The sequence below is a fragment of the Microcaecilia unicolor genome, chromosome 6, assembly GCF_901765095.1.
Source record: "Microcaecilia unicolor chromosome 6, aMicUni1.1, whole genome shotgun sequence".
NCBI classification, from domain to species: domain Eukaryota; kingdom Metazoa; phylum Chordata; class Amphibia; order Gymnophiona; family Siphonopidae; genus Microcaecilia; species Microcaecilia unicolor.
Genome location: NC_044036.1, coordinates 43,196,703 through 43,221,782, shown reverse-complemented (window position 1 = coordinate 43,221,782; position 25,080 = coordinate 43,196,703). Strand labels below are relative to the sequence as shown.

At 41.9% G+C, this 25,080-nt stretch overlaps 1 protein-coding gene across 2 annotated transcripts in view; it reads right to left on the bottom strand.

Moving 5' to 3' along the window:
• PDE4B (phosphodiesterase 4B) overlaps positions 1 to 25,080 on the bottom strand; it is a 534,189-nt gene that overhangs the window by 455,976 nt on the left and 53,133 nt on the right. Inside the window, exon 1 of one of the 2 annotated variants that reach the window (XM_030205672.1) lies at positions 119 to 357. The exons of the other annotated variant lie outside the window; for it this stretch is intronic. Coding sequence (XP_030061532.1) covers positions 119 to 357 — 239 coding nt within the window. Of the gene's footprint in view, positions 1 to 118; positions 358 to 25,080 lie in introns of those variants that run through there. 2 annotated transcript variants of the gene reach the window in all.

Below are 25,080 nucleotides of genomic sequence, written 5' to 3'. Positions count from 1 at the left end.
ATGCCTCTAAAAAAAAATATTATGAATGAATTCTCTGTTATTTCATTTGTTATTCAAATGCCTAGTTCTATGTCCTTTTTTTTTTTTACTGTATAAATTGGTATTGAACCAGTCTTACCACGTATGTGCCACTGTAAAGCGACGACGCTGACGAATGCTTTTATTTACCAGCAACTTTCTGAAAAAGCATGGTGAGTTCCTTGGAGAACTGCGTGGAGAAATTTTGGGAGATGTAGTGGTCCTCTTCCCTGGCAATTTCGGAAGCTCAAGTTCTAGGTGCATATGTTCTTTAAAAGTCCTTATGTAAATATCTGACTCTGGGGCAGAAAGTTCCTTAGAAGAATCTTTTGCTGTCATATCTTTGATGTTGTGTTAGCATTCAGCATCCAAAAGACATAAGAAAAACATAGCAGAGGTGCTGCTGCTAGTGAAAATGCTTATTAAATCTGCAAAAAAAAAAACCAAAAAGTAGACCAGTGATTCGTCAGAATGAATCCAGAATGCAATTTCTGCTAAAGGAATAGCAGCATATTTGAAGAGCAAGAAGGCAGAGCCGTAAGGAAGAGCTTCATCAGCCCTGCTTTTCTTCCAAAAATGCGCCAAAGCACTTTCTGTGTCAGTAGCCTCCTGGTGGATGTGGTTTTGTCTGTAAGCTACACAGTGACACTCACTGAATTCATTCAGCTGAATACCCCAAGCTCATGAAATATTCATAAGATCTCCTCACCAACCCTTTCCATAGATAGATTTAATTGAGACACGCTCCAGAAAAATAAAGGCTTCTATGTATCCTAATAAATATAAAATGATATCTGAGTTCTGCAAAATACAGCATGCACCAGTAATAACCTTGTGCGTTTAATCTAAAAAAAAAAAAATCTTCATTCAGAATTCCTCTTAGTGGAATCCGCACAACAGTAGCTCCACCTACTGCATGTTTATTGGATCACAATTATTTTGACAACTTAGGTTTTCCTTTGATGCTCTTCTTTCAGCTTCCAAGAATGCTTTTACATGATGAATCATTTCTAAGCAATGATTTTCAAAAAAAAATCATAAAACATTGTGGTTTTTATAACAATAATAAAAAAATAAATAAATACAAGGCCGCTCCTTAAGGGGTCCTTTTACTAAGGCATCGTAAAAAGTGTACTGCAGTAATGTGGGTGCATGTATCCGGCACGTGCCGGGCCAGTTTTTACTGTGTCTGGGAAAAAGGTCTTTTTTTTTTTCAATGGGCCGGAAAGAGGGTCTGCGGTAAAACTGAAACCAGTGCGTGTCTATCTACGGCCTGAGCCCTTAACGCCACCTGTTCATCTAGCACTAAGGGCTTACATGCTACACACGTGGTGACCAGTCAGCGTGCGCCAACTGCCAATTAATGCTGGAAACGCTGTGCGCGATAGGAAATAAAGAAAATAATTTGTAACAGCATTATGGGAGTGCACCATATCCAAAATTACCGCTTGGCGGGCATGCTAGCCTGGCAGTAGTCTCATTTTGGCATGTGCTACACGCACGTACAGCCTACCGCGCCTTTGTAAAAGGATCCCTAAGGGCCCTGTTTACTAAGGTGCACTAGCATTTTTAGCCTGTGTTAAAAATTAGCGCACAATACCACTAGACACACCCATATGGGTGTCTCTAGCATTACCACGCGCAAATTTTTCATGCGCAAAAAATGCTAGCATGCCTACAGCACAAGTCTCTTCTTACCTACATTTTTTTCAAATATTTAATTTATTTATTTATATTGATTACAACTCAAATGAGAAATAACACAGAAAATGGTAATTCAAAATAGTAAAAATAACAATGTGTCAAAATTGACTACAAATGAAAATTATACAAACCTCTTCCAAAATATATTTAGTAATTTGGATCCAAGATGATAAGAAAATAAACAAGAAATCAAAGAAATATTAAACTAAAAATCTAAGTTATTGCAACCCATCAGGCTCTCTCCTGCCTATCACTACAGTGCACTCCTGCTACTTAAACAGTGATATTTACCTCCTCTTTAGCTACCAAAAATTCTTCCAGTTGCTTAGAATCAAAGAACTGAAATTGTTTAGTTTGAAATAATACACAACATATACAAGGAAATTTAAGTACAAAATTGGCGCCCAAGGCCAAAGTCCTTGGACGAAAGGCCAAAAAGGCCTTACGCCTTTTCTGTGTTTCTCTAGAGAGATCAGGAAATATTGTAACTTTAGATCCCAGAAACTGTGTATCTAAATGTCGAAATGAAAAAGTCTCAATACCATGTCTCGATCCATCTCCAAAGCAATGGATACTACCACAGTTCTCTGTGTAATCACTTCTAGTGACGACTCCAAAACAGATGTTAGGTTCATACCGTCTCCTGCTTGGCCTTGAAAATTCTCACCCACATGTTTTTTTTAATAATCTGCAAATACTGTGCACGAGTTATTGGAGGCAGTAAATCACCCGACATTCCCAAAATTTCAATCAAATATTTCTTTACCATGTCTATAGGCGCTATTAGAGATGACCTGGGAAAATTAGTTAGTCTCAAATTAAGCCTCCTAGCCTGATTTTCCAAATATTCCAAACTACGATAAGTGAAATTCTTCTCCTTAATTGAGACTAATCCCAGTGATTCCAAAGTCTGAACTTTTGTTTCCAGAAGTTTTAATTCAGTGGACTGTTGAGCAGTCACCTGTGCTTGAAGGAGGGCAGCTTCAGACTAAACCTTTATATCACTATTGTTTTTAAATGTCAGTGTTTGTCAAGAGGAGTGCATATCAAATATTAAGTCCCAGAGTGACTCCATTGCCACTACGGCTGGTTTCTTCAAAACCCCTAAAGATATGCCAGGAGGTGGGGGGGAATTAGAAGTCTGGTTAAGAGTACTCACTATCCGTTGAGGCAAAACTTGTGCTGCAATATAAACTTCATCCGAACTGGTCTTCACATTCTCCCTCGCTGTGGGCATATTCCCTCCCTGCACATTCAGTGTCACAACATAAGGAGCTCCAAAGGCAGGACTTCCCGAAACAGCATTCTCTGCTGGCCGTGGGGGAGCCGCATGCAAGACAGGGCTCAAAGAAACCCCCATCGACACTGCGGGCTGACGTTGATGCATCAGCACCGATAGAGGGAGAGGAAGCCTGTATGGGTCCAGACATCAACCCAGAGTCGTCTGCTTTGAAAGCTGGGTCCCGGTGGGGGTTGAGGGAATCTCCCGCACCTTCCCTCTCCTTTTCCCCATAATCAGGGGAGTGAAGAGCTGCTTCAAACAATGAGTCAAGGTACAGTTTGAGTGCGTCTGTTGCAGTAAATCATTACGACGCCATCTTGGATCCTGTTCCTTACCTACATTATTATGATACCATCATTTATTACACCAAATCAATATGTCATCATCCTAAAAGGCTTCTGCAGATATCACAAACTACGAACATTATATAGAAATAATATAAAGGAGATCCGTCCAGCAGAAAGCTTAGATAACATAGAACAAAATGGCCTTTCTACATAGGTAATGCAGAGTGGAATGGCATCACAAACAATGAAGATATAACAACGTATTTTTTTCATTCTTGCCAAGAAGACTAATCTTTTAAAGATTCGTAGCTTTCTGTCAGGTAATTCTTTTGCTTATTCAGAACCAAAATGCCACCACAAATAATTCTGCTAAGTGCTGAAGGATTTTTTTTTTTTGGCGGATCTTTCTCCTTCCTAATGCTTTCTACCAGCTGCAGTGTAATTGAGTATTGTTTCCATAAGGCACACTTTCTGAAAGCAGATTTAGATAAAAATAGCATGGAAACTTCTGTCGCTTTCTTCCTTACACAGATCACCGTTGAGCCATGTACATTTGCAAGGATATGATGAACATACTAGGGGGGGTGGGAAATCTGTGCAATGCATTTCATGTAAAAAAATGTTTCAAATGTTGTATTTTCTTTACATTGCCCCCAAACTGCAGAAATAATGATGTGACCCTCTCATGGGACTAGCAGGTAAGTAAGTATTGCCATACTGGGACAGACCAAAGGTGCCTCAAGCCCAGCATCCTGTTTCCAACAGTGGCCAATCCAGGTCACAAATACCTGGCAAGATCCCCCAAAAAAGTACAAAACATTTTATGCTGCTTATCCCAGAAATACGCAGTGGATTTTCCCCAAGTCCACTTTAATAATGGTCTATGGACTTTTCTTTTAGGAAGCTGTCCAAACCTTTTTTAAACCCCTTTAGCTAACTGCCTTTACCACATTCTCTGGCAATGAATTCCAGAGTTTAATTACATGTTGAGTGAAAAAACATTTTCTCCGATTCATTTTAAATTTACTACTTTGTAGCTTCATCGAATGCCCCCTAGTCCTAGTATTTTGGGAAAGAGTAAACAGATGCTTCACGTCTACGCTTTCCACTCCACTCATTATTTTATAGACCTCTATCATATCTCCCCTCAGTGTATCACTGAAATGAAAATACAGAGGCTGAAATACTAACCTATCCCCTCCCACCCCAAAAAAAAGTACAGGTTATCAGCTGTTTTGTAAAATTTAGCTATGTAATACAAATGAGCTACTGACTTACATAAATGTCATAGCTAATTTTCCCTCAAAATTTCTTACACATTCCTGTTTGTGACAAGAGTTTCTTTTTTAAGTGCCTAAGGGGTTGCTGGCCTCTGTGACTGAGGTCCTCCCCCCTGAGAATACATGAATCCCTGGATGGGCTGCTGGTCTTCATTCTTCTTCCACTCATGTTAAAGGGATCCCTGCAGGAGAGGCCTCATATCCCTGGTAAGCTGGTAGCCCCTGGACATCTTTTATTCTTCTCTCTCCAGCCCTGGTCTGCAGCTGAGAATGAAAGGTATGGTGGCTCCTGCTTTCAAAGCCCTCTTCCCACATGAAGAACCAACTCATTCCAAAATAAAATAGCTTCTACCCTGGGGCCTCACTCACTACAAAGTTTCATTTCTAGAAGAGGGCATCTTCCAAAATGGTGGTGACTGACATTCAGTGCATACCACTAATAGTCAGCGTTCCTTGTTTGGAAGTGTTCCTTAATTGGAACAGTGACCCTCACAGGTGAGTTCTAATTTACTGCTAGAAGTCAGGCACCAATATTTTGGAAGATGGTGACCCCAGGGCAGGAGTAAGTATGGATCACTCCTGATGACTTTCTGGAGATTGAGATCCGGGGTCAGTTGGTGCTTAAGGGGACATGGGATAGAGAAAAAACCCTAAGCGAGGCATCACCTGTTTTGGACACAAGGGTCAGCAACCCTTTGAAATACCATGGCTACCATGCAAAATCCTGCCCTAGGCCTCCCCCCCCCCAAAAAAAAAGCATCCACACATAGCTATACCTTAGACCACTGTTCAATGCAAGGCTCAGGAGCCAGCAGCAGTCCCCGCTAGTCCTAGGTGTGGCTTTCTAACTCTTTTCTCTGAATACACACTTTTCCTTCCCCATCTCATCCAGAGCCTTGCTACTGAAACTGCCTTGACAATAACTGCTCTGTTTTCCTTCAGAATTATATGGTCCTCAGTGAGTTTAACTTATATGGCATACAAAATCCAATGCTGATCTTTACAGACTGTGTGAAATGTGAAGTTTAGACACAATGCAGATCAACTTTATTAAGAGACATATGATGTTAGAAGAAAACAGAACAGCTGCCCCATAGGTAAGGCCAGTGGGAAGACTCTGGGAAAGATCAGGGGGCATTAAAAAAAACCAGAAGGAGACCCAGTTTGGAGGGACTGGGGACAGGATGATGGCAGCTGACTGGGAGGAGAAGCTGATGGGAGTTGATTGGGATAGGATTGGTGGGGAGTGTGTATTAGGGAACAAGAGCTTTTAAATATTTTTTTTTATCTGTGTTATGTGGGTGGGGAGGCAGCCTGCATTGCCACTAGGCGGTCACCTAGTATGTAGCAAGAGTATGGTAACTCCTGTAAATAAATAATATTTACTGGTTTGAGACCAAGGCTGGGACCAGAATCCTCCAGGAACAATAAACAGCTTGACCACCTGTCACTTTACTCCATCCTCACAATAAGTCAGGCAACTTCAACACTAATACTCTGAAGCAACTGCTTACTCAGATAAAGTCCCATTAGGCAAACACAGTGAGGCAGGTGAAATGCAGTAGCAACAACAGCTATTTACAATGCAGGGGCGTAGCTACGTGGGGCTACGGGGGCATGGGCCCCCACAGATTATGCCCGGCCCCCTCTACATCTGACCCCCCCACCACCACCACTGCATCAGGTGCCTTGTTTGCTGGCAGGGGTCCCCAAACCCTGCCAGCCAAAGAGTTTTCTTCAGCGCCGGTCGACTCCGGCGTCTTTGTTGTGGGATCATCTGTTTCTGATGCCTTACGTCCTGCACAGTGCATGTAGCCCCGCGCAGGACGTAAGGCATCAGAAACAGATAGTCCCACAACGAAGGCGCTGAAGAAGACTCTTCAGCTGTCGGGGATTGGGGACCCCCATCAGCAAACAAGGTACCTGATGCGGCAGGGCGGGGTGGTTTGGGTTTGTGGTTGCGGCGGCGGACCAAAGTGGTAGTGGTGGCGGCAGCGGGGGGGGGGGTTGGGTTTGCGGCGGCGGGGGGGTGGTCCAAAGTGGCAGCGGGGGAGGCAGATAAACAGTGCCCCCCACCTCGGGCTCTGCCCCCCCCCTCCCGCCGAGGTCTGGCTACGCCCCTGTTATAATGGGGTCCTTTTACTAAGGTACGTTGAAAAATGGTCTGTGGTAATATAAGGCACAGGTTTTGGGCGCGCACAGAATCATTTTTCAGCGTACCTGTAAAAAAGGCCTTTTTAAAATTTTTGACGAAAATGGACATGTGGCAAAATGAAAATTGCCGCACATCCACTTTGGGTCTGAGACCTTAACGACAGTCATTGACCTAGCAGTAAAGTCTCATGTGGTAACTGGGCGGTAATGACCCACATGCACCAAATGCCACTTGGCGTGTGGCACAAAACAAAAATTATTTTTTGGCCGCACGTATCGGACACATGCCAAAAATAAAATTACCGCAAGAGCCACGCGGTAGCTGTGCAGTAACTCCATTTTGGTGCGCGTAGACGCTTACGCGGCTTAGTAAAAGGGCCCCAATGTTTCTGATGCTTACTACCCTTAACTCTAAAGCCCAGCAAAAGTCCAAACCTCTTTCCTTTAAGCCAGTGGTTCCCAAACCTGGTCCTAGAGGAATCCCAGCCAGTCAGGTTTTCAGGATATCCACAATAAATATTCATGAGAGATTTGCATGCAATGCCTCCACTCCATGCAAATCTCTCTCACGAATATTCATTGTGGGTATCCTGAAAACCATACTGGCTGGGATGCCTTCAGGACCAGGTTTGGGAACCACTGCTTTAGGCAATTGCCTACTATTGTGGGTAGAAGGGTGGCACAGTTCAATACAATAAGCACTTTCAGTTCCAGCTGCAACTATGCTATGATCTCAAAGCCAGTCCAAGTAGCAAGAGCATGCATTAGCACAGCGTGGTCACCAGAAGAAGCCATTGGCAAATTGGTTCCTTGTCAGCACCGGCACTCTTTGGACCAGGCTTTGCTGCACTGAGGGTCACAGTATTGCTTGAACGCTCTGATGTCCACAACTAAAACGACTGCCTATTGCTTGAAAGCTTCACTCAGAAAAATTGCTTCTGTTGTACAATTTCACATAAGTACATAAGTACATAAGTATTGCCATACTGGGAAAGACCAAAGGTCCATCGAGCCCAGCATCCTGTTTCCAACAGTGGCCAATCCAGGTCACAAATACCCGGCAAGATCCCCAAAATGTACAAAACATTTTATACTGCTTATCCCTGAAATGGTGGATTTTCCCCAAGTCCATTTAATAACGGTCTATGGACTTTTCCTGTAGGAAGCCGTCCAAACCTTTTTTAAACTCCGCTAAGCTAACCGCCTTTATCACATTCTCTGGCAACGAATTCCAGGGTTTAATTACACGAGTGAAGAAAATTTTTCTCCGATTCGTTTTAAATTTACGACATTGTAGCTTCATCGCATGTCCCCTAGTCCTAGTATTTTTGTAAAGCGTGAACAGACGCTTCACATCTACCCGTTCAACTCCACTCATTAATTTATAGACCTCTATCATAACACGGAGGAATAAGACTTCTATAAAGCTAAGTGTGCTTTTGATATATATTTTTTTTCCTTATATTTTTCTTGATTGCAGTTACAGCATGTTTAGACTGATTTTGATTTAAGTAGCAGCATATTAAGGGGATCTTTTACTAAAGCTTAGCTCGAGTTATCTGCAGCAGGACCCATAGGAATAAAATGGGCCCTGCTGCAAATAACTCAAGCTAAGCTTTAATAAAAGACCTCCTCAGTTTGTTTTGTTTTTTGAATTTTGAACTTTGGAGGTTTTTCTGACTGTTGATTACTTTTTCACATGTAGCAGACTTATTTGATTACTCTAAGGTTTCACGTGATTATAATATTGTTTGCACCAGTTTAATGAGGTCTTGTACTCTGATTTTTTGAAAGATTTTTCAAAATACTTGTTCCATGAGTTTTTGAAGGTTTCACAATCAATCACCATTTCTTTGGAGGTAACTACTGAGATCAGCCAGAAAATAAATTACACTGTTTCTCTTTTTGTAGAAGCTCCGGAAATCTATACAGGCACACATACTGCAAGATATTCCACTGGCCCTATATCTGCATTTACAGAATTTAACCAAGCCAATATACTTGTACAGAAAAGGTGATAAGAAAACAATAAAAAAGGGGAAATTTTTCCTCCGAGAGGTAACAAATCACTGATACCCCAAAGTCCATGAGAACCTTTAGATTGTAAGCTCTTTGAGCAGGGACTGTCCTTTTATGTTTAATTGTACAGCGCTGCGTAACCCTAGTAGCGCTTTAGAAATGTTAAGTAGTAGTAGTAGTAAAATTATGGGATTCTAAGCAAGTAGTGATTTGAAGGTCATTCGAACAGCCTTCAACTTCAGCTGGGGGTCCCAGTATCCCAAAGCATTTTTTTCAGAAGTCCTTTATGGAAAGAGTATAAGATTTTTTTACTGGAGGATACGGAGATACATCTGCTTGATATCACAGTTTTGGGATTTAGCTGTTATATTGACAAGAATAATTGATGAGAAGGCAGTATAATGCTGACTGGCTGAACTGAATGTAGTGTTTGTATAAGTCTAGCTACAATTATTATGAAAATGAGGAAACAAGTTCTTTAACAGTGAGTATGTAATGATAAGATTTTGGACTGAAGTTAGTTTGAGTGAAGAGAAATTAATTTAAGATATTTGGTACTTTTAGAAATGTTTAGGTGGTCTATGGCATTTCCCTGATGCAGGAGTTTGAAAACTGCAAAATGCTGCCTAATGTCAGGGATGGACCGATTTGTCCCAGATAAGTGGGATTAAAGTTTTTGCTGTAAGGGCCGTACTTCTCACTATTTAAAACAAAGGTTGTTTAGCCAATGACTGGATGAGACAAGCACAAGATTTTCATCTGCTGAAAAACAGTTCTGCACTTTTCTCCTTCTATATAAAACTTCTACTTAATGCACACTGGTATCTCACAGGTGACTGCTTTAATTGGAGACTGTTTTGAAACTTGTTTGCTATGAAAGAACTCCAAACTTTGCACCTATTCTATCTGCAGCTTGGATTAGGTAGAGGAAGCTATGCATGCATATTTGAAAATTCTGAGGATACTATTAGCCACATACAGGGTGAGGCAAAAAAAAAGGAACCCTCTAGAGTTTTTTGCTGTTTTTTCAGCAACTGCTTGGAATTTCAACCTGAAATTGTACAGCTTTATTTGTTGCTACAATCTACATTTATGTACCAAGTGAAACAAGATTACCTTTAAACATGGCAAAGTTACAGACAGTTCCTTTTTACTAAACTGCAGTAAAATGTGGACTGCAGTAGTGTGGGCGCATATTTTTGGCATGCACCGGGCCATTTTTTACCACGTCTGGGAGAAAGGGCATTTTTTTTTTTTTTAATGGGCCAGGAAATGGGCATGCATTAAAATTAAAACTAGTGCGTGCCTATTTATGGCCTGAGCCCTTACTAACACCCATTGATCTAGTGGTAGGGGCTCACGCGCTACACGTGCAGGTACCGTTCAGCACGTGCCAACTGCCGATTACTGCCAAAAACACTCTGTGCAGTAGAAAATAAAAAAATAATAATTTCTACTGCCAGAATGGGCATGCACCAAATCTAAAATTACCACCGGGGCACACTAGGCCTGGCAGTAGTCTTGATTTGGCATGCACTGCATGTGCATAGGCACTACCCACAGCTTAGTAAAAGGGCCCCAGAATTTTTAGCATGACCACCCGGCGATTTTTGCGTATTCAAAAATGTTTGCACTGTAAAACTAAACGACACTACAGCAGCCGCGATCCAGGGAAAGAAGAGTGGGAAGAGTCCATCCAAACAAGATTTTACTGGAAATAAGACATGACCTGGCCTAGTTCCGGACTGACCTTCATCTGGGGGGGGGGGGGGGGTGTCACACAGGTTTCCACACCAAATCAAAGCGTCTTAAAGTAGGTGCTTCAATTCCTGCGTGAACAGTTGTTCAGTGCAAATGCAGCTGTTTTTTGACATTTACACTGAAGAACTGTTCACGCAGGAATTGAAGCACCTGCTTTAAGCCTCATTGATTTGGTTTGGAAACCTGTGTGACCCCTGATGAAGGTCAGTCCGGAACTAGGCCAGGTCGGATCTTGTTTCCAATAAAATCTTGTTTGGATGAACTCTTGTCCACTCTTCTTTCCCTGGTGTCATTTGTAGTGTCATTTGCTTCTATTCTGCAGCGGGCTGTCTCCTGTTGGTTTTCATTTTGCACTGTAAAACTGCCATGATTTGGAAAAAAAAAAAAAAAGAGGTTCTAGCTTGCTGTTATGACATCACAGTGACATAGACTTCTGTGTATGGAGCAATGTTGGAGACCAATCACAAGCTCCACCCAAAGAAGCAAATAATCCTGGAACTCAAGGAAGATGATCTGGGGCAGCTTACCATAGGGAACCTATCAACAAGGCTGTTAAAACACTCTCCAAAACAACAAAAGGCCTGTGTTAAAGCTGGGGGTGGACACTTTGGGCATTCACAATGACTGCAAAATTCTGACTCATAGTTAATTGTATCATTTGAATGACATCATTTTACTGTGTTTTAGGTTCGTGCAAAAATCGCTAGGTAGAAATGCTAAAATGTCAGTAACAACAACATAGTTAAGATAAATAAGTGCTGTTTAATAGTAATATTTAAGTATGATGACTAAATAAGTACACAGACTTTCTCACTGAAATTCAAAGACGTTGCTGAGAAATCAGCAAAAAAATCTAGGGGGTTACTTTTTTTTTTTTTGCCTCACCCTATAAATATCATTATACAGATGACCTACTATTGTGCAATATATTCAATTTACTCCCCTGATCCAATCCAGTCTCCCATAATATCCACTTTTTGAGTAGGGTAATTTTCATATTCTCTGCTCTAGTCCAATAACTTCTTAATTAGCTGGTTAGATAACATTGAAAACTACCCTGTAATGAAGAGTAATGTGAGGTTCAGGGAGGGAGGGAAAACTGCCTGCCCATGCTGCCTGAAAAATGCCAAGAGGAAGAAATGCCAAGACCAGAAAACGAATAATGAAAGATCATTGTATCTCATGCAAGAAAAAAAAAAAAAAACTACTTGTCATCAAGCTACTGACACACAGAGAACCCTTTGTTTTTCAAAGCTTTTAGATGTTCTAATTTCAGGTGATTTTACAACTTTTTTTAAAATTTCAGTTCTGTAGTGCAATAGTATGATTTGTATTAGAACAGTCAAGGTCACTGAGGCAGGCAAGCCTAACTTGTAACCAGATCCTCAGATTTGCAGAAGGGAAAGGCGGGCTACAGTGGAGAAAGAGATACAGAAACAGAAAGCGCAGTAGTCCAGAACGGTAGTGAGTGAGAAAACAGTAACCCATGAATTTCAGGCCCCAGAGAAGCCGATGCAGAAAGCACAGATGGTAGCATGCAGCTGGTGAGACATCTGCTCACAGTTATCTGGGTGCATGATGCAGAAAAGAGTTTTGCGCCGAAGCTAACCCTGCACGAAACCTTGCGTTAAAACACCATCGCACAGCGTATTAAAATCAATGGTAATGCTGGTAACTCTTCTGCCCCACAGCGGAGAAGTGCATAGAAAACTCCAAGGCAAACCTAATGCAGGAATTTGAACACCAGGCCTGAGGAAATATAGAAAGAAACTACAACGTACACAAAATACAGCAGCTAGATCGATATTTAGATCCAAAAAATTTGATTAGGTTTAAACCTCTGCTGCTAAAGCTTCACTGGCTCCCGGTTCAGGCTTATAAAATTTTTAAAGTTTCATGTCTTATTTTTAAAGCTGTTCATGGGTCAGACATCAGAGCATGTGATTGATTTGCTAATAAGGCCAATTCCAGGTTGAACTTTTTGCTCACAAGATCATGGCCTATTGAACTTCCCTTCGGTTGGGGGGGGGGGGGTGTTATAAATGAATTGGAGAGTTCATCTGTGTTTCAAGCAGCACATATTTGGAGCAGTTTACTCTTTTGTTTATCAATAGAAATCAAACAAAATAAAACATGGAAAAGAAAATAAGATGATACATTTTTTATTTAATACATTTCTTGATTATCATTGATATTCTAACAGGATGGGTGTGGATAGGTGAAGTCAGAATGATTGAATATTTTAACACCCAACAGAAAGGACTTAACAAGGATCTGGGGTTCCTAGCCCATTATAAACCATAAAGCTGTATGTCTCTGTTGACCACCCCACCCCTCACCTATCCACACCCATCCTGTTAGAATATCAATGATATGCTTTGATGTCCCCATGCATACCTCCTACCTACCCCCATCCTCCCACCCTGTCAGACTGTCATAGTAATGCTTGAATGTTTTCACTTATATACACTGTCAGCTAGCACATTTGCTTATTTCCGATCTGACGAAGAAGGGCAACCTTCGAAAGCTAATCAAGAAATGTGTTAAGTTATGTCCAATAAAAAAGGTATCATCTTATTTTCTTTTCCATGTTTTATTTTGTTTGATTTCTATTGATAACCTTAAGAGTGGACTAACATGGCTACCACACTCCTCTTTTGTTTATTAAACAGGAATAGTCTTATTTTTCTTTTTCACAAAAATATTTCTTTTAAAGTTTCATAAATGTCTAACTATGGAATATTGGTAAAAATTGAGATTGTAGCATTACGATGTAACTTCCCAATGATTGTATTGGCCGTTTCGCCGTCAACTGCTTTGGATCCTTTCTGGGATTAAGTGTCACGTTTTCAAAACAGGGAACTAGGTTGTGAGCCCTTGGGCCACTGCCGAGGTGCGGCAGTGGCAGGCAAAACCACCCCACACCAGGGGCAAGGCAGAACTCTGACAACAGTTAGGCTTCACCTGTACCTGGCCACTTTCCACCAGGAGTTGAGCTCCCAGCTTCAGGTGGCCGACAGGACTTTGCAGGACAGGGCAGGAGCTGGATAACAGCTAGGCAGCACAGGGACTGAGTGTCAGAGGGGAAAGGAAGGAACATGGGCAGCAAGGCAGAAAACTGGGCTAGACAATACAACACAAGGCAGGGACAGGACAAGCTAGGGGACAGAAACTGGAAGCTGCAAGCAGCCACTGAAACAGGGAACAAAACACTGACTAACAAGACACAGAACTAAAAGCTGCAAGCAGCCACAAAGCCAGCACACAAACAGAAACTAAACACTGAGATACACAAGAAACAAGGCTAGGAAAACAAGTAAACCCTAAACTAAACCAAACACAGACTAACTAGAAACAGGCAAGAATCAAGGCAAGAATCTCAGACAAATCACTGGACTAGCAGAAGTGCAACAAGCACCAACATACCAGGGCCTTAGACCCAATGCAAAGGCAAAGGCAGAGAGGTTCCAAATGGCTAATAAGCCCAGCAGGCAGCTCAGACTCAGGTGCAACAATCACCAGACAACTAAGGGTCGGGCAGCCTGGAAGATCCGGACTGGACTAAGCTGAAATCTGGAATGGGTGACAGCACACCGACAATCTAATACAGCCAGCACACAGAGACAGAGACAGAACTAACTCACAAAGAACAGACAGAAGCCAGCTCAGAAGCTGACCACAGGAAATAAGGTGAGTCTGAGAGGGGTCACGGCCACAGACGTGACATTAAGTGGTTAATAAATGCCCCAGATTAGGATACAAGGCTTAGCTGGGTTTTTTTTGTTTTTGTTTCGGTAATGTATGAAAGGATTTAGGTCTCCTTTTACAAAGTTGCGCTACCATTTGTAATGTAATGTAACATTCATACCCCGCGCTTTCCCACTTATTAGCAGGCTCAATGCGGCTTACATAATATAACAGGTATACAAGATAACACAAAAAGGATAATACAGCTAAATATAGTATATAAAGAAGTGGACAATAAAAGTGGGAAGGTGGTAGAAGAGGGAGTGGGAAGAATGTGTAAATTGGGATAGCGTGTTGTAAATTAAGAAAGAATGAATAATGATGGTTGGGAGAGGGTCAAATTCAAAAGGATAAATGAGGAAGCATATTTCAAGTTCAGTCAAATAGTCAGATCTGGATAACTCAGATGGATTCCTAATTTAAGTTAAGTCATTTGTGTAGGCTTGTTTGAAAAGGTGAGTTTTTAGCAGTTTCCGGAAGGGTAAATGGTTATTGACTATTCGGATCGATCTTGGTAAGGCGTTCCAGAGCTTGCTGCCCAATACTGAGAAATTGGATGTATAATATGTTTTGTACTTGATTCCTTTACAGTTGGGAAGATGTAAGTTTAGATAAGTTCGCGAAGATCTAGAGCGATTCCTGGATGGAAGGTCGATCAGATTGTATATGTAGGCTGGGGATTCTTCGTAGATAATTTTATGAATCATCTGTGGACTTTGAAATGTATACGTTCCATAACAGGGAGCCAATGAAGTTTTAAACGGATAGGTGTTGCGCTCTCAAACCGCGACTTCCCAAAAATAAGTCTGGCTGCTGTGTGGTGCAATGATTGTGAAGAAGTCCATGGGAAAAATATTACTACTACTACTACTATTTATCATTTCTATAGTGCTACAAGGCATACGCAGCGCTGTACACCATACACAAAAAAAGACAGTCCCTGCTCAAAAAGCTTACAATCTAGATAAGACAGGTTTCTTTGCATTAGGGCCCCTTTTAGAAAGGTATGATAGCATTTTTAGCATGCGTTAAATGCTAGAGACATCCATATATTCCTTTGCTTGTCTCTATTGTTTATCATGTTGGAATCATGCTAGCGTGCCTTTGTAAAAGATGCCCTTAGTGGACTGCTAATCGGTAGCACAGCTTTGTAAAAGAAGCCCTTAATGACTGCTCTTCTTTCTCCTGCAAACACATGGAACCCGCCAACTCTTTTGTGGCCTTTGTGGATTTTTAAAAAAGACAGAACAAAGGGAGATGAAAGTTCTGTGCACAGATCTATTCTAAGCAGATAAAAATTGTATCTGCATACATCTAGGCATGTGCTTCCCTATGAAGAAAGACTAAGGAGGCTAGGGCTTTTCAGCTTGGAGAAGAGATGGCTGAGGGGAGACACGATAGAGGTATATAAAATAATGAGTGGAGTGGAACAGGTGGATGTGAAGCATCTATTCACGCTTTTCAAAAATACTAGGACTAGGGGGCATGCGATGAAACTACAGTGTAGTAAATTTAAAACAAATCGGAGAAACGTTTTCTTCACCCAACGCATAATTAAACTCTGGAATTCATTGCCACAGAACGTGGTGAAGGCGCTTAGCTTGGCAGAGTTTAAAAAGGGGTTGGACGGTTTCCTAAAGGACAAGTCCACAGACTGCTACTAAATGAACTTGGGAAAAATCCACAATTTCGGGAATAACTTGTATAAAATATTTGTACGTTTCGGGTAGCTTGCCAGGTGCCCTTGACATGGATTGGCTGCTGTCGGGGACAGGATGCTGGGTTCGATGGACCTTTGGTCTTTTCCCAGTATGGCATTACTTATGTACTTATGTTATTATGCGCATCAATATCAGCACTGCAAATATACTATGCATAGAATAGCATTCCAGCACATTCATAGATGAGTACCAATGCGCTTTTCTGCTCACAACCATCTCATCCCCATCACATTCCCCGCCTCCCTGAACACCCCCCACCCCCCTAAAGGGCTCCCTACTATTTCTTTGGACCCTACCAGCATTTCTCCTGGTGGTTCAGTAGTCTTCAGGCAGCAAAAGTCCTCAGTCACTCCTGTCCTGCTAGTGCCAGTTCCAAAATGGTGCCCCTAGTGGTAGTCTCACATTACTATCCCAAAAGTAGTACCATGAGACTATCATTAGAGGGCAGAGGCACCATTTTGGATGAAAGTGCCATCCTGGGCAGCAGTAGAGGGTGAGAGTTGCTGTAAGGACCCCCCTGAACTAGCAATGCAGACCACTGGGTAAATCCCAGAGTACAGATGGGGGTGGGGAAGATTTCTTGTTGGGAGCAGTGCTGGGAGGGTTGACATGGGGATCAGGTTGTGTCAGTGGGAGAAATGCAGATGGGGCTTGCACCACCATGGCAGTTCTTATTTACTGAATTATTTTAAATGGGCCTGTACCACATTACACTGTCACTGCATGTAACGTGATGCTTGTCCACTGTCTGCCCTATGTGTTCAGAGCACTAGCTGCCCTTAGTGCAGAACCTTGTGTGCATGCATCCAGTGTGCTCTCCCTGATTAGCATACATGTTTTACACAGACCCTATTTGCATATGATAAAAATGGGTGCTACATTTATGAGAGGCGCTGTATGCTGAGTCATCAGTGCCAGGCTCTAATGGAAGCTTTCTCCATTGCCCCTAGAGTACAAGCAGCAAAATCCAGTACCCTAATGAATAAGGAAGGACTATGGAACCACATGCAGTGGGGTAACAAGGGGAGGAATCAGCTCTTACTGAACAGTGATGCCAGCCCTCGAAATGGGCACTAAGACATGCATAGCAATAAGGAAAGAGCTGTGCCATCCCTTCTTCCTCCTCTTTTCCTTGCAAGCTTCCTATTACAGCAGGGGAAGGAAAGGTAGCTACAGGGGCAGTGACCACGGTTGTCTCCCTCTGTCTATGCTGCTCCTGCAGTCTGGGTTTAAGCAAGCGGGAAAGTCAGAGATAGCAAAAGAAGTGTGAGAGGCAGGACAGATGAAGAAGTACAAGAGGACATTCAGACCACTCAACCAGAGGCAGACAGAGGGGCAGCAAAGGACATACGAGCTATTAGATAAACTGAGGAATAGTAATTGAAAGTGCCAATAATAGAAAAATATGGACATGTAAAAGGAAGCGAAAAAGGGTGACAGCAACAATGAGAGAGAGACGAGGCAATGGAAGGGGAATGAAAGTAGTTGAAAAGTAAATATAGCTCTTATAGTTTATTGAATATAGGCTCTTAAAATTGAACTTGGCCCAATCTTACTGGTGGACAGAGAAATTACTGGCTGTATATAATACATATATTCCATAAAATACTTTTCTTTTTCTATAGTTTAGAGGACCTTCTTTAGAAATTTCGGTAGGTTTTTCTCCCACACTTCTGTGCATTGTGCTTAAAGCTCCAGTTCCCTAACTATCAAGAGGATGCTGATTCTCTCTCTGTAAATTCTGCTTCCCTTGTATATATGAATTCTTCATATGTTTTGTAAGTGCTCTTGTAACTCAATAGCAATCCAATGAACAAAAAGGAAGCAGGCTCACGAAAAGCTTTCCATTCAGGCAACAGAAGCGTTTAGTGTTCAGATAATGTATGATCATGGGGCTAACCTAACAGCCTAAATGAAAAGGAGTTCAGTACACCCAAGGAAGTGTGTCATCACCATGTTTGGGTCCTTCACTTAGAAATCCTTTTATTAAGCTTCGATAAGCACTAATGTGCGCTTAGTGCAGCTTAAAAGGGCTTACTGCAGGGGTGCTGAGGCATCCTGCAGGAAATTTCAAATGTACACATGCTACCCACGGGCTAAAAAATATTTTCTATTTTTTTTTTTTTTGGCCAAGGGGCATATCTGGGAGCAGAGAGTGAGCATTTCTGCGCTAATCAGTGTGTTGGCATTGCCGCACACTAATAAATTAGCACAGGATTAGCGTGTGAGCCTCTACCACCTCACGCGCTAATTTTTTTAATGGCCATGTTTACTGGTTAAAAGGAAGAAAGTTATCAGGCTGCCTTAGTGCTTTGATTTGCATAAAGTGACTTCAAGGGCTCAAACACAGTTTGTCTTGTCCTACTGCAGTAATATTTAGGCCACAATGGGTTACATGGTAATAAGATGCAAAACATGCAAATACATTTAAAGAAGGTCATTACCGTAAAACCCAGCTTGCCAGTGTACACCGTAAGTCACGTTATGGGCAAAATGATAGTAAAATTATTTTACCATGCTGGGAGCATTGGACCTCAAAGCTCCCCTAACCCCAGTCACAACCACCTCACCCTCATCACATGCTCTACCTCCCTGAACACATCCCCCACCCCCCTAAAGGGCCCCCTGCCATTTCTGTGGACCTTAGCAGCATTTTTCCTAGTGGCTCAGTAGTCTTCGGGCAGCAGTAGTCCTTAGTCACTCCTGTCCTGCCAGTGTCAACTCCAAAACTGTACCACTAGTGGTAGACTCGCATTACTATCCTAACAGTAATACCATGAGACTATCACTAGAGGGCAGAGACACCATTTTGGATGATGGCGCCATCCTGAGCAGCCATAGAGGATGAGTGTTGATGTAAGGACCCACTAAACTAGCAATGTAGACCACGGGGTAAATCCCAGGGTAGAGTTTGGGGTGGGTGAAAATTTCCGGTTGGGAGGGTTGGCATGGGGATCAGGTTGTGTCAGTGGGAGAGATGCAGATTAGGGCTTGTACCTCCACGGCAGTTTTTTTTATTTATTTGTTTTAAATGGGTTTGTAGCACGTTACATGCATTGTGCAGTTACTGCATGTAATGTGATGCTTATCCACTGTCTGTGCTACGTGTTAAATGTAGGACAGATGCTGGGCATGCCCTCTGCATTAATCACAGGCCTTGCACTTATCACAATGTTACTTTTTACTGTTAATCAGTGCTTTTTTGCAGGAAGAATATACTAGTACTCATACACTATAGCTCCACCCCTACAGTAGCCACACCCGTTTACCAGCCATGGAGGATATGAAAAGGCATCATTGAAAATATTACACTAGTACAGCAGACAAAAATAACTTGTGATTTTTTTCATTATAATTTCTGTAAACTGTTAAGTAGAGAGGTGTGGTAGCCGTGTTAGTCCACTTTTAAAGGTAATCAATAGAAATCAAACAAAATTAAAACATGGAAAAGAAAATAAGATGATACCTTTTTTATTGGACATAACTTAATACATTTCTTGATTAGCTTTCGAAGGTTGCCCTTCTTCGTCAGATCGGAAATAAGCAAATGTGCTAGCTGACAGTGTATATAAATAACAGTCTCTCATAGACAGTCTAGCAGGGTGGGTAGGAGATGTGTATGGGGACTCCCCTCCCCACAAACATCCTGCTAGACTATCTATGGAATGCTTTGAAGTCCCCATACACATCTCCTACCCACCCTGCTAGACTGTCTATGAGAGACTGTTATATACACTGTCAGCTACCACATTTGCTTATTTCTGATCTGACGAAGAAGGGCAACCTTCGAAAGCTAATCAAGAAATGTATTATGTCCAATAAAAAAGGTATCATCTTATTTTCTTTTCCGTTTTAATTTTGTTTGATTTCTATTGATTACCTGTAAACTGTTACAACTCCAGTACACCCAAAATGACACCAACGAGATTAGAACACAGTCCAGGAATTAGGAGAACAGTCTTGCCAAATCCGAAACATAATGGGCTCTTTTTACTAAGCCGAAATAGTGATTCCCCTGTGGATAATGCAACGAAGGCCATAGGAATTGAATGAGCTTTTTCACATTTGCCATGCAGAAATCACTAATGTAGCTTAGTAAAGGAGTCCAATATGTTATCAAATCTCAGAACCTAACAAAAAGATCCCTATTCAGACACTAGACTTGCAGTCACATATGCAGAACAGAGATAGCCCCCTCTTCAAATACAGGCAAAAATTAACCTGAAATCCCAAGAAGCCAGACTCTGCATGCAACAAAATATCAGGAAAACAGAAAGAAACACATTTCCTCCTGTACAGTGCAAAATAAGAAAGCAGATGTAAATTCTCAAATTAGACATATTTCAAACACTAAAATGAAAATAAAATGATTTTTTTTCTACATTTGTGGTCTGGTGACTGCTTTTCTGATCATGTTGGTTCCAGTCTCTGGTTCTGCTGCTCTCTAAACTCCATTTCTAGGGTCTCCTGTGCATTTATTTCTTTACTCTCCTCCTTTCTTCTCCACTTCCTGCTCTACGTCCATAAATAAAAGTTGGGTCCTTCATGGACTTAACTGGAGGAGGTATAGAGTGGATCCAGCTTTTGCCTATTTTCTCCATCCACATGCAGTTTTTCCATCTCTTCCCTTTACCTCCTCTCCATCCATGTGCATCTACTTCCTCTTTCCTTCCATTCCCCTCCATCCACATGCACCTCCTTCCTCTCTCTTCCTTTCCCTCCATCTATGTCCAGTATATCTCCCCTCTTCCCTCCCCTCCATCCATGCCCAGCATTTCTCTTCTCTCCGCCTCTCCATCCATGTCTAGCATTTCTCCTGTCTCCCCTCCCCTCCATCCATGCCCAGCATTTCTCCTGTCTCCCCTCCCCTCCATGTCAAGAATTTCTCCTCTCTTCCCTCCCCTTCATCCATGTCCAGCATTTCTCCTCTACCTCTCCCCTCCATCCATGCCCAGCCATTTCTTCTGCCTCCCCTCCATGTCCAGCATTTCTCCTCTCTCCCCCTATCCCCTCCCATCCATGTCCAGTATTTCTCCTTGCTCACCTCCCCTCCATTCATGTCTGGCATTTCTCCTTTCCCCCTCCCCTCCATCCATGTCCAGCATTTCTCCTCTCCCTCTCCCCTTCTCGCGATCCATGTCCAGCATTTCTCCTCCATCTATGTCAGCATTTCTCCTCTTTCCCCCCTCCCACCAAACCTTACCCACTTTCTCTTTTCACCTCCCTCAATGCAACTTCCCCCCCACCCCATATTTCTCCTCAAACCTGCCTCCCTCTCCCGCTGCCTGCCTCTGAGAGACCAGGCCCCTGGCAGTAATTAGACAGTGACAGTACTAGACCTGGCACCAGAACTAACTTCAGCAGTGAGGAGCCTTTGATCCACATGCTTAGAAAGGCCCGGTTGGTTCCACCCTCTCTAACACATATGCATCAGAGGGATGGTAACAACAGGGCTTCCAGAAGCCATAGCCAAACCCTGCTCTTGGTTTCTGTTATAGTTTGACTCTACCTCTGGCTTCTGCTTTAGTCTAGCCCTACTCTTGACTCTTGCTACAGTTATACCCTGTTTCTGCTATATCCAAGCTCTGTTCCTGTTGCCAAGCCAAGTTATGGAGCAATTCTGCAGGCCTTACCTGAGAGTACAAAGGTGTTGGTGGTGAGAAGGGGGGGGGGGTGTAGCAGACATAGCAGGAAGAAGGAGGCAGAGCAAATGTCACCACTGAATGTTACTCCAAACTGTACACAAGTGTACGTAGAAGGCCACAGTGGATGGTCATGCACAAAATATGTGTAGTTGGATGTGTATATCCAAAAGAGCAACCAGAAAAGGCAGTAAAGATGTATGTCATCATAGATGAGCAGAGTAACCAGTCCCTGGCAAGGAAAGAGTACTTTGACCTATTTGACATCCAAGGAGCTCTCTATCCCTACCACCTCAACACCAGTATAGGAATGAGAAAGAGGATGGGGAGAAGAGCAAGTGGATAAGTGATAGAAGAAATGGATGGTAGCAAAAAGACCCATTTACCGACTCTTATTGAATATAATCAGATACCTGATAACCGAGAAGAAATTCCCACACTAAAGGTTGTGTAACACTATCATCATCTCCAATCTACATAAGTATTGACATACTGGGACAGACCAAAGGTCCATCAAGCCCAGTATCCTGTTTCCAACAGTGGCCAATCCAGGTCACAAATACCTGGCAAGCTCTTATAGTGGAGTATCTGCAGCCTTTGGATCCAAATGCCAAGATCTTGCTCTTGTTAGGGAACAGATGCACCAACATTGACTGAAAATAAATTGAAAAATATAGAGATACCTTTTTATATTTATGCAGATAATATTACTGTTTTGATTTCCTTTTGTTCCTCTCTAGAAGAAACTAATGCCTCGTATCAGCGATGTTTGGATATTATTGATAGCTGAACCATCAGTACTTGTTTAAAACTGAATATGGAAAAGGCCAAATGTATTCTGTTAGCTCCACCTCCCTTATCCTTCCCTACAGAGATCAAAATTGACAATATTGAATTTGATATTGTATCTTCTTTGCAAGTTCTAGGAGTAATTTTGGACTCTGTCTATGAAAGATCAAATAAAGAAGGAAGTCTTTTTAAAACTTAAGCTACTAAAACATGTTAGAAATTATTTATCCTTTGATCATTTAAAACTGCTTAGTCAAGCTTTGGTTTTGTCCACTTTTGGACTATTGAAATTTACTTTATCTGGGCTGTTCTGAAGCATCTCTCACTCCAGACGCACAACTGAGACTTTTGATTGAAAAAAAACAATCTGCTAATTCCTATGTTGAAACAGTACCTTCTATTGATGATTTTGTTGCAAGAATGGACTTCACTTGTGTGATATCAGAGAAAATTTTAAAGAGCTTCTTTGGATCAGGAGAAGCCTTACTTATTAAATGACAAAAATACTGTTTTTTGGCTAGGACAGTTCAGGTCTTATAGATGTCAACTGCTTCTCTCCAAACTATTTTAAGATCAGGGTCTTGACTTATCCTCCATTTACGCTCTAATCACCTATATTCCCCTTTTCATACTAAGAAGTGTTTTATCAAACCACGGCATAGTTGTTCTCTTTGAAACTGGACAAAGGGTAAGTTGAGTAATTTGATCTAGGTAATCAGTGATCAAAGAGTTCCAATTCTTTGCAATAGTTCATCAGTGTCTAAGTTAGAAAGCAAAGGAACCACTCCTTGCCAAAAAATATCAGAAGAGGGTCTACCTCTAGTTAGACTCAATGTATTAGAGCGCCTTCTATTTGATTCTAATTCCAACTTCCATTTGAGAGTAAACTCCAATACATAGTGATCCGTCCAAACTACTGGATACCATTAAACTCCTGTGGGACAAAATGTTGATTGGGGGGGGGGGTTATAATAAAAGTAAATGAGATATAAATTAACATCTCCAAGTATAAAACAAGGTTGAAATTTTAGTACAGTAAGAGAAATATAAATATGGGCATGCAAAGGTACAGGGTAAAGAAGGAAGTGAGAAGGAGACAAATGAAGATGGAAGATCTACAGGAGATCAAGACGGAGATAATCACCTACATCACCTCCTGTGACAAGCCTGCTGCACTACCCATTACCATCGTGGAGAAGAAGATTTTAAACAATATTTTAAGTTCTGTGATCTCAATTGCAGATGGATTGTCAGGTGGCTTTTTCCAGTAGGGACTGTGTGTTGAAAAACCGTTTGATATTTGGTGGGGCTGCAGATGGGGAGGACTTGTGCCATAGCAGATATGGGGGGGGGGGATCTTAAGTTGCTGCAGAGGGGAGGGCAGAGAGGATTGGACAGTGCAGGTATGATGGGGGTGGGGGGGTGGGGAGGGAAACTAGAGCAAGCATGTATGCATACCTGGGGCCAGGTGTAAATGCCGACATGTAGAATTTTTTTTTTTCAAAGTCTATCTCCCCTCCCCTAGCACATCTAGCAAGGTAAACACGGTGAGCATCAGCATGTATAAATAGCCCCCTTTCTAAAATTGTTTTTACATGTGTATGCAAATCTACACATGTAAAAGCTGCTATTTACACATAGGGATTGTTCTGAAATAGCGCCCAAAATGCATCCGCTTGTTAGTGAAAAATTTTAAATGCAAAGGATTTACACAGCACCAGATGCAGACAACATGTGCTTTCAATACCGACCCATAAATTATTATGTTACTAATAGTGGTTTATGGTTTATTAGATTTAATATACCACTTTGAGTAAAAATGCATCAGTGTATAGCAGCACTTATCTAGGTAGCAGCGGCTCCTTCCCAGATACATGCAACTCACTGGGGCAAAGCATGCATATTCAGCTTCATTATCCAGAAAATGCCAGTGAAATTTACCACTGATGCCCCCAGCATGATGCAGATAGTTCCGGGGCAGTCTAGGGATGGAGCTACGGCAGAGGTGAGAATTACCCAATTTGCGGTGATATTCCATCTGCTAACCAGGCAAATGTCCGGATAAGGCTGTACTAACTTTAGCTGGGTAGGTATCCTGTGTATATTATTATTATAACTAAGAGCTTTGGCAAAAGCCTGACTTTGATTCAAGATCTAAAAATGACAGAAAAGCTTACAGGCCTGTAACTGTAATTTGAACCCTGGAAGTTCCAGTAAAGCTCCTGAGCTGTGGGACATACCATGCAGCAAAATAAGGAAGGGGCTAGGGTGCAAAAACCTCATAAACAGGATGGTGGGGTTTACCAACAGGGCAGAATCAGTTACACCCAGGAAGATATGGTCAGCTAAGTGGTCTTGTAAGATGATGACCAAACTTTCCGATCAATGCTGAAAAAAACAAGCACGTATGGTAAATGGTCACTAAGGTATTAACCACAATATTAACATATATCCAATAAGGTGTGAATACGTCAATTTACCTGTATCCTGTATAGGCATATAAAAAGGAGTGTATTTCCTGCTTTAATGGAGTACTTGGACTGCCAGTATTTTTGTATGAGCAGCTAGTCTCCCAAAAGCAATTTTCAATTGTATTGTACTTGGTGAGTAGAAAATAAAGATATCTAATTGCTTTTCTAGCCAAATGCAGCCTTGCGTGATTTATTTATTCCTAGA